Consider the following 10,740-nt stretch of genomic DNA (forward strand, 5'->3'; position numbering starts at 1 on the left):
AGGGTGCGCTATTGCACCAGTGCCGTTAAACACAATAATTACCCTTGCATACATTTGTTAGTGAATTTTTAGGATGAATAAGACAAACTTTTAAGCCAAAAGCACCTTTTATCTTCCATTTTTATAGGATATTATCCTGAAACGAGCTGCTGACATTGCTGAAGCCTTGTATAGCGTCCCCCGAAACTCCAATCAGCTTTCCTCACTGACAGCCAATCACCCCCACTCAGGCATGATGGGAGTCAACTCATTCGGCAGCCAGCTGGCCATTAACATTGCTGAATCCTCCCAGGCATCTGAACAAGGTAAGTCTGTCATGGCCGCTCTCGGCAATGGAACACAGTGGGTAGGTCTAGAATCACTCCGGCAACAACCCAATGGGTGGCACCCTACAAGAATACCCAGTTGGGTGTCAAAAGCCATAGGTAAAAGGCTTCTATAAAGTCCTACTCCCCCCAAACCCACACCTGCCCTACTCTTCTTTTTCTTAACAGGGAAGGAAAATATGGCAGCTTTGGGGGAGTGGTTTGGGAAAAGGGGGGTGCTTTTTATCTATGGCTTTCATACTTGGGCATTAAACTGCTAATATTTTTTGCTACTTATGAAATGAATGAAACGTTTCTTTAATTTTCAAAATAATAAAAGAACCTCTATAAATAAATAGTAAACTCCATCAAAAGTATGGGTTTTCTCTGGCTCCACTGAATGGAACTGAATGAGTAGTAAACTACATATTAAAGGGTTTTTTTTGTGCAGACATAGGCTGGCTAAGCATGCTGGGAGATTTCGTGGGGTGCAGACTAATAAACGACAAATTGACTTTCTCACATAACAGCAGGATCTCGGAAACAGACAGATGAGATAGAAACGTTCCTGGCTTGTGTTTAGTTATCAGTTTGGCAGCAATCAGCTTTCATTAAACACTTCCTAATGATTATAGGAAATCTGCTATGTGCGAAAATGGCTGTTCTGTACAATATTATAAAGGGACAGTTGAACAATATTAAGGGAGAGTTGTATAGTATTATATAGGGACAGTTGTATAGTATTATATAGGAACAGTTGTACAGTATTATATAGGGACAGTTGTACAGTATTATATAGGGACAGTTGTACAATATTAAGGGAGAGTTGTACAGTATTATATAGGGACAGTTGTACAATATTAAGGGAGAGTTGTACAGTATTATATAGGGACAGTTGTACAATATTAAGGGAGAGTTGTACAGTATTATATAGGGACAGTTGTACAATATTGAAGGAGAGTTGTATAGTATTATATAGGGACAGTTGTACAGTATTATATAGGGACAGTTGTACAGTATTATGGAGGGAGAGTTGTACAGTATTATATAGGGACAGTTGTACAATATTGAAGGAGAGTTGTATAGTATTATATAGGGACAGTTGTACAGTATTATATAGGGACAGTTGTACAGTATTATGGAGGGAGAGTTGTACAGTATTATATAGGGACAGTTGTACAGTATTATATAGGGACAGTTGTACAGTATTATATAGGGACAGTTGTACAGTATTATATAGGGACAGTTGTACAGTATTATGGAGGGAGAGTTGTACAGTATTATATAGGGACAGTTGTACAATATTGAAGGAGAGTTGTATAGTATTATATAGGGACAGTTGTACAGTATTATATAGGGACAGTTGTACAGTATTATGGAGGGAGAGTTGTACAGTATTATATAGGGACAGTTGTACAGTATTATATAGGGACAGTTGTACAGTATTATATAGGGACAGTTGTACAGTATTATATAGGGACAGTTGTACAGTATTATGGAGGGAGAGTTGTACAGTATTATATAGGGACAGTTGTACAATATTGAAGGAGAGTTGTATAGTATTATATAGGGACAGTTGTACAGTATTATATAGGGACAGTTGTACAGTATTATGGAGGGAGAGTTGTACAGTATTATATAGGGACAGTTGTACAGTATTATATAGGGACAGTTGTACAGTATTATATAGGGACAGTTGTACAGTATTATATAGGGACAGTTGTACAGTATTATATAGGGACAGTTGTACAGTATTATGGAGGGAGAGTTGTACAGTATTATATAGGGACAGTTGTACAGTATTATGGAGGGAGAGTTGTACAGTATTATATAGGAACAGTTGTACAATATTATGGAGGGAGAGTTGTACAGTATTATATAGGAACAGTTGTAAAGTATTATATAGGGACAGTTGTACAGTATTATATAGGGACAGTTGTACAATATTATGGAGGGAGAGTTGTACAGTATTATATAGGAACAGTTGTAAAGTATTATATAGGGACAGTTGTACAGTATTATATAGGGACAGTTGTACAATATTATGGAGGGAGAGTTGTACAGTATTATATAGGGACAGTTGTACAGTATTATATAGGGACAGTTGTACAGTATTATATAGGGACAGTTGTACAGTATTATATAGGGACAGTTGTACAGTATTATATAGGGACAGTTGTACAGTATTATGGAGGGAGAGTTGTACAGTATTATATAGGGACAGTTGTACAGTATTATATAGGGACAGTTGTACAGTATTATATAGGGACAGTTGTACAGTATTATATAGGGACAGTTGTACAATATTATGGAGGGAGAGTTGTACAGTATTATATAGGGACAGTTGTACAGTATTATATAGGGACAGTTGTACAATATTATGGAGGGAGAGTTGTACAGTATTATATAGGGAGAGTTGTACAGTATTATATAGGGACAGTTGTACAGTATTATATAGGGACAGTTGTACAGTATTATATAGGAACAGTTGTAAAGTATTATATAGGGACAGTTGTACAGTATTATATAGGGACAGTTGTACAGTATTATATAGGGACAGTTGTACAGTATTATATAGGGACAGTTGTACAGTATTATATAGGGACAGTTGTACAGTATTATATAGGGACAGTTGTATAGTATTATATAGGAACAGTTGTAAAGTATTATATAGGGACAGTTGTACAGTATTATATAGGAACAGTTGTAAAGTATTATATAGGGACAGTTGTAAAGTATTATATAGGGACAGTTGTATAGTATTATATAGGAACAGTTGTACAGTATTATATAGGGACAGTTGTACAGTATTATATAGGGACAGTTGTATAGTATTATATAGGGACAGTTGTATAGTATTATATAGGGACAGTTGTACAGTATTATATAGGAACAGTTGTAAAGTATTATATAGGGACAGTTGTAAAGTATTATATAGGGACAGTTGTATAGTATTATATAGGAACAGTTGTACAGTATTATATAGGGACAGTTGTACAGTATTATATAGGGACAGTTGTATAGTATTATATAGGGACAGTTGTATAGTATTATATAGGGACAGTTGTACAGTATTATATAGGGACAGTTGTAAAGTATTATATAGGGACAGTTGTATAGTATTATATAGGGACAGTTGTATAGTATTATATAGGAACAGTTGTACAGTATTATATAGGGACAGTTGTACAGTATTATATAGGGACAGTTGTATAGTATTATATAGGAACAGTTGTAAAGTATTATATAGGGACAGTTGTACAGTATTATATAGGGACAGTTGTACAGTATTATATAGGGACAGTTGTAAAGTATTATATAGGGACAGTTGTACAGTATTATATAGGGACAGTTGTAAAGTATTATATAGGGACAGTTGTACAGTATTATTTAGGAACAGTTGTAAAGTATTATATAGGGACAGTTGTACAGTATTATATAGGAACAGTTGTACAGTATTATATAGGGACAGTTGTACAGTATTATATAGGGACAGTTGTACAGTATTATATAGGGACAGTTGTACAGTATTATATAGGGACAGTTGTATAGTATTATATAGGGACAGTTGTATAGTATTATATAGGGACAGTTGTATAGTATTATATAGGAACAGTTGTAAAGTATTATATAGGGACAGTTGTATAGTATTATATAGGGACAGTTGTATAGTATTATATAGGAACAGTTGTAAAGTATTATATAGGGACAGTTGTACAGTATTATATAGGGACAGTTGTACAGTATTATATAGGGACAGTTGTACAATATTGAAGGAGAGTTGTATAGTATTATATAGGGACAGTTGTACAATATTGAAGGACAGTTGTACAGTATTATATAGGGACAGTTGTACAATATTATGGAGGGAGAGTTGTACAGTATTATATAGGGACAGTTGTACAATATTATGGAGGGGGGAGAGTTGTATAGTATTATATAGGGACAGTTGTATAGTATTATATAGGAACAGTTGTAAAGTATTATATAGGGACAGTTGTACAGTATTATATAGGGAGAGTTGTACAGTATTATATAGGGACAGTTGTACAGTATTATATAGGGACAGTTGTACAATATTGAAGGAGAGTTGTATAGTATTATATAGGGACAGTTGTACAATATTGAAGGACAGTTGTACAGTATTATATAGGGACAGTTGTACAATATTATGGAGGGAGAGTTGTACAGTATTATATAGGGACAGTTGTACAATATTATGGAGGGGGGAGAGTTGTATAGTATTATATAGGGACAGTTGTATAGTATTATATAGGAACAGTTGTAAAGTATTATATAGGGACAGTTGTACAGTATTATATAGGGACAGTTGTACAGTATTATATAGGGACAGTTGTACAGTATTATATAGGGACAGTTGTACAGTATTATATAGGGACAGTTGTACAGTATTATATAGGGACAGTTGTACAATATTATGGAGGGAGAGTTGTACAGTATTATATAGGGACAGTTGTACAATATTATGGAGGGGGGAGAGTTGTATAGTATTATATAGGGACAGTTGTATAGTATTATATAGGAACAGTTGTAAAGTATTATATAGGGACAGTTGTACAGTATTATATAGGGACAGTTGTACAGTATTATATAGGGACAGTTGTACAGTATTATATAGGGAGAGTTGTACAGTATTATATAGGGACAGTTGTACAATATTATGGAGGGGGGAGAGTTGTATAGTATTATATAGGGACAGTTGTATAGTATTATATAGGAACAGTTGTAAAGTATTATATAGGGACAGTTGTATAGTATTATATAGGAACAGTTGTAAAGTATTATATAGGGACAGTTGTACAGTATTATATAGGGACAGTTGTACAGTATTATATAGGGACAGTTGTACAGTATTATATAGGGACAGTTGTACAGTATTATATAGGGAGAGTTGTACAGTATTATATAGGGACAGTTGTACAGTATTATATAGGGACAGTAGTACAATATTATGGAGGGACAGTTGTATGATATTTAGGGAGAGTTGTACAGTATTATATAGGGACAGTAGAGAGTCCCTTAAGAGCCAATGGCAGCCATTGAGGGAGCAGGTTATTCATCTTTACTGCAGTTCAATATTCTTTCTCCCATGGGAACCCTATCATGGAACTGTTGGGGGCAATAATATACATTTCAGGATCCCAAATGGTAAATCATGATCTTCTAGTATGTCCTGAGCTTGTAACCAGTAGATCAGATCATCCCTCCGGGTTGTGAAATATTCAGACTTTTTGGCTACATCTTACCTTGCACTAAATCACAACTCCATATAATGACATGGGAAATTCATTTTAATTTTCTTGCAATACCAGAAAGTAAACTTCAGTAGTCTGTCTCAGTGGTTGGTTCTACAGTGAAGTATATTGCTCTTTCTGTCAGGTTATACCAGGAACACCAGTAGCGTCTCCCCACGTGGCTATGTGCCCAGCTCAACCCCCCAGCAGTCTAATTACAATACCATCACCTCCACTATGAATGGATATGGGGGGACAGCCATGACCAGCCTTGGGGTCCCTGGATCTCCGAGCTTCCTTAATGGCTCCACGGCTAATTCTCCATATGCAAGTAAGTGCCCTCTCCATGGTTGCCAATCATGGTTTTGCCTATATAATTGGTTTGCATTAGCATTTTTACAGATTAACAAATCTAAGATGTCTGTGGTTCATTAAAGGGGAAATCCACCCAAAAACAACATCATTTGGCTGTCCTCAGCCTGTATCCTCCCAATCCCACAATTCCCTGCTGCACACGTGATGTCAATAAGAAAAAGAGCATCACAGTGCAGTGCATTGTGGGTTATGTAGTTTCTGCATGTTGTCTGTAAGCTGTGGAGAAGTTGTTGTATTGATTATTATTAATTTGTAACGTCGATGTTTTAGTCCCTCCTCCCCTGTCAGTATTTCAAATGATGCAGAAAGAGCTGTTTTGAACTGTTTTGCAGCTGAATTTCAGCATTTTAAAATGGGATTTATTCCTACTGTATGAAGGAACAGATTACAGGGATAGGGATATTAGGGGTTTCTGTGTTGTGTGGGGCTCTGTAACAAATTTTGGTTCAGAGTTCCCTGAAAAACAAGCTCACCTGCCTTAAACCCAATTTCCCATGACTACGAGATTTGGCAAATAATTCTTCTCCCTGGGATTTATGAGAAATGAGAAACATTATCCCTTGGCTGGAGCCATGTGATTTATATTGGGTTTTGTTAATAACGGATTGCAAGCAATACAAACGGCCTCTCTCCCCCCTTAAAAAGCACAAGCAAATATATATATATATCTATACCTGTATATGGCCTGTAGTTTAATTACTAAAGGGAACCTTTTTTTTTTAAAATCATCCATATCATGTAGGCAGAGATAAGGTTCCCAATTTCACTCAGGGGTTCAGGGCTCTTTATTGGTCCTTTCCACAGATCGTTTCTGGTCAGTTTCTATTATAAATGAGTAACATTCTCCAGTGAGATGTATACAATGCCGTGGCAATGTGCCGGGTAGTTTTAGACACTATATGCTGTTTCCAACAGTTATGCCAGCAAGTCCCCCGCTTGGAGCATCTTCCATCACCCTCCCCTCCAGCGCCAACTCTGCCACCACAGGAGTCTTCTCCTTCTCTCCAGTCAACATGATCTCCGCGGTCAAACAAAAGAGTGCCTTTGCGCCAGTAGTGCGGCCGCAGACCTCTCCGCCACCGACCTGCACAAGCTCCAGTGCAAACAACCTCCAAGGTGAGTCCATCATTGCTCTCCCGGGTCTAATTTGTACTCAGTGTACTTGTTACGTTCATTATTATGCTTAGGGTTATTCTTTGAATTAACGGGTAATTGCAGGGGTTCCGTGACAGAAAAATCAAAGTAATGTTGGCATGAATATCCGCAGTAGACTCTTTGGGAGATCTAGTAACCCACAGTCAGTAGGGGGCGGAGCAGCCTTCTTGCCACAATGAGGTTGGGACTCAGCTATGACAAGAAGGGGTATTTCTAAGCACCGCCCACTGGTGCAGCACACAGAAGACCATTTTTCTGCAGGGTTTTTTCTGTAAAGCAGGGAGCCACAGTCAGATGTAAAAAGGCTTGGGGAGCAACACAAGCACCATAAAAGTTCATGGAGGAGCCAAATAAGGGCTGTGATTGGCTATTAGGGGCCTTTATGCACCCTATCAGCTTACAGGGGCTTTATTTGGTAGGAAATCTTGTTTTTATTCAACCAAAACTTGCCCCCAAGTCAGGAATTCAGAAATAACTCCCTGGTTTGGGGGCACTGAGAGCAACACCCAAGGGGTTGGGGAGCAACATGTTGCCCTGAGCCACTGGTTGGGGATCACTCCTGTATAGAATTCAGTATGTAATTTAGTCAATCGAAATTGACCTCTTAGGCAGAGGAATCTTCTAGAAAAGTATTCATGTTGGAATTGTTCTTTTGTGTCTTCTCCAGCCATGTCTGGCCTCATTGTGCCACCAATGTAGGTGGAGAAATCCAAAACCCGAGGAAGAATAACCACACAAAGGAAGAACCAGTAGGTAAGGTGGAGCCAGGCGTTCTTATTGGGCTGCAGATACTGGAGATAAAGAGACTGAAAAGCCAGGATCTGTCACAGCGCGGTTGGTGGAACCAACTGAGATGCAACATTCCACTTTTATTGAAACCCATCATTTTCCTACAAGCGAAGGGGCTGAAATCCACTGAAAAGGTCGTATTGTGCCTTTTCATTTCTGCCTTTGACGAAAGACATTTACACTTTTAGGACCAAACAACTTTTTTTTCTTCTCAAATCAAGTCGGTTATGGACCATTTTTTTTTTTCCTATTACGATGAATTAACTGGAATTTGTAACTTGTGATTACGGCTAAAGACGCATAGTCATACTACAGGCCGATCACTTTCCCATCTCTGTCCTTTCATCTTTCACTGAAACTGGATCCAATGGAGAACGTAGTCGAGGGAGACTGGCCGATCGCACCGCGGCTCCAAACTGAGAGACGGAGAAGTCGGAGGGACGAGTCCTTGAACGCTTTCCCTCGTCCGTATGAAGGGTGGATTCTAAAGAACCAGTTTTTGAGGTTCCTCATCTTTATCGATTATCTCTCCTACGATCGCGGCAGTCGTTTCCACATTTATGGACCACGCCCCCTTGTGTGTAGTCCCTCCTTTTCAGCTGCACCGTGACATTGCCATTGTAGCACTTAACCCATACGCAGTACCGGACATGATTTACAGGTTGGGGGGGGGGGGCAAACCAAGTCTTTTCTATTGTGCTTTCCCTCTTTGAAACTGCTCTAACGTGTAAGTCAGAAGTTAATGAGCACAATATGTATGTGGACCAAGTCATTGAGCCTTAGAACACAGTAAGAAAGATGGCGACGGCGATTGGTTTTTACACAACACAGAACCTTGTCGACCACTTTTATACGTTTGACCTCAAACCCAGCGCAAAGCACATGGGAGCGAGCTGAACCCGCCTATACCTTCTATACATTAGCGCTTAGTTGCTTCCAATACACCTCCCTGTAGGCTCCTTTTCTCTGGCAATTGGTGGCGGGGATGTCGTTTTGTAATGCCGTTTCTAATCCGGTGGCCTTAGGCATGAATATAAAGGGCTAGGTTAGAGACGCAGAAGGTTTCCCAGCACTCAGACAACACTTTCCTTATTTATAATGTATTTATTCACCCTCTCCCTAGTACAGAGGCATTCCTGTAGCCTGTTTGTATATTTGTGTGCAATAAATTCCTACTGCAACAGGCCTCTTAGGAGCAACGGTTCCCTCTTCTTGTATCAATAAAGAGCCTTCTCTCTCACCCTGTAGGCACTCAGTTAACGTAAGATGGGGGGCGGGAGGGAAAACTCACACAATCCTTATACCTGTAGCGTCTGTAAGACAACCTGTAAGGTTCTTTGTGTAAAATGTATGCATATCTTGTTGTGAAAGTAAGACGACCAATCAGTGGTAAGCTGTCCCACAGTCCTGACCAATCCACTGGCTTCCATCTTGTTTTTCTTCTGTACAAAAGAACAGGAAACTACTCTCTACATCTCTATGGCCAACGTAAGAACCCAGGAATATACTGTCTATCTCCTACCCAAAGACTGAACCAACCAACCAACTCAACCAGCAGGAGCAATTACCAATGGGTTTTTGATCTATTATTATTATTATATATATCACTTATCTTTCCATCAAAGCCTTCTGCTAATCATCTTTCAGTCAACGGGCTGCATGGTTGCTTGGGTAAGTGGGACCCTAGCAACTAAATAATGGTTTAGATTCCAAACTAGTGAGGTGAAGACCAACTCAAAACAGTTAAATTACATTTAATAGAAATATCCTCTTTAAATGACTTTCATTGGAATGTATAGAGAAGCATGGCTGGAATACTTCCACTGTTCTTTTTGTTCCGTGGTTCTCCAGTATGATGGCTATGTGGTTGCTTGATTGGGTTGGTGTGGCCTACCAGAAGATCAAATGCCCATCAGCGCCATCTTATATATAGGCCTACAACAGCTGTTTAGCACTGGCTACTTCTTACAGTTGAAGGGATGGCTGGGCCTAGATATTGAGTTCTTAGGATTCTTTTGGAAGTCTATTCTGGCACTGTTGCTAGGGCAATGAACCCCAGCAACTGCAATAGTTTGAAGGGCAGATTGTAAAAGATGGGGACCTAAAAAGAAAGGAAAGTAGTGAAAAAGAAACCTTGGGTCCTATATGGTGACATTGGTTTCTGGGACATAGATGACTTGCCCATACTCCTGTATGGATGGGGCATACTGATAAGTGGGCAGGGTTTTGTAGGATCAGGGGCATAACTGGGAAAGGTCCTGCTTTAATATTTAAATGTTGGGGGTGTGTTTATGATAATGTCCCTCTAACCCCAGATGGCGGCAGAGCGCTATTTAGACATCAGGAAGAGCTGCGTGTTAGTGACGAGCGAACTCCTTCCGCCAGTAATTGCAGACTTGTATGCCTCCAACTGTTCCGCTTGAACCCCCATTTTCTTACAAAATGTTAAATTCCTTTCAAAACAACATTTCATTCCTACCTGTCAGCTTACTCATGAAATAAAAATGTAAAAACCTGACTGTAAAGTGTTTCATTGCACTTGGGGCGAGTAGCGAAGGAGGAATGTTCTAGAAAGGTCCGAAGGTGCAGTAGGATTCTGGGGAAGGACATAATCAGGTGGGAGGGCGTAGGAGGGGGAATCCTGAGGGTAGGCGGAGCTTAGAATGAAAGAGAACTTTAGATGTGGCCTATTAGAGGACTAGGGGTGACAATAAGGACCAAAAATAGAACGGGCCCAAGAATAGAATGTGAGACTGGAACAAATACACAGTAGTGCTGGAGTGGGGGGCTAGGTTAGAAAGAGGGGGTGTTGTAGACAGGGTCAGACTGGGGGGGTGCTGCCTCAGGGGCCCCTGCACCTC

At 39.3% G+C, this 10,740-nt stretch overlaps 1 protein-coding gene across 2 annotated transcripts in view; it reads left to right on the forward strand.

Annotated features, from left to right (window-relative positions):
- The window catches only part of coe3l (COE3-like), a 94,278-nt gene extending 83,881 nt beyond the window's left edge, over positions 1 to 10,397 (forward strand). For both annotated transcript variants that reach the window (XM_031895274.1, XM_031895275.1), the window contains exons 13-16: positions 128 to 305; positions 5,706 to 5,891; positions 6,851 to 7,051; positions 7,758 to 10,397. In XM_031895274.1, the coding sequence (XP_031751134.1) occupies positions 128 to 305; positions 5,706 to 5,891; positions 6,851 to 7,051; positions 7,758 to 7,789 (597 nt within the window). In that variant the 3' untranslated portion in view covers positions 7,790 to 10,397. The remainder of the gene's footprint in view (positions 1 to 127; positions 306 to 5,705; positions 5,892 to 6,850; positions 7,052 to 7,757) is intronic.
- The last annotated feature ends 343 nt before the right edge of the window (positions 10,398 to 10,740 follow it).

Source organism: Xenopus tropicalis, chromosome 1 (assembly GCF_000004195.4).
Source record: "Xenopus tropicalis strain Nigerian chromosome 1, UCB_Xtro_10.0, whole genome shotgun sequence".
In the NCBI taxonomy this organism is placed as follows: Eukaryota; Metazoa; Chordata; class Amphibia; order Anura; family Pipidae; genus Xenopus; species Xenopus tropicalis.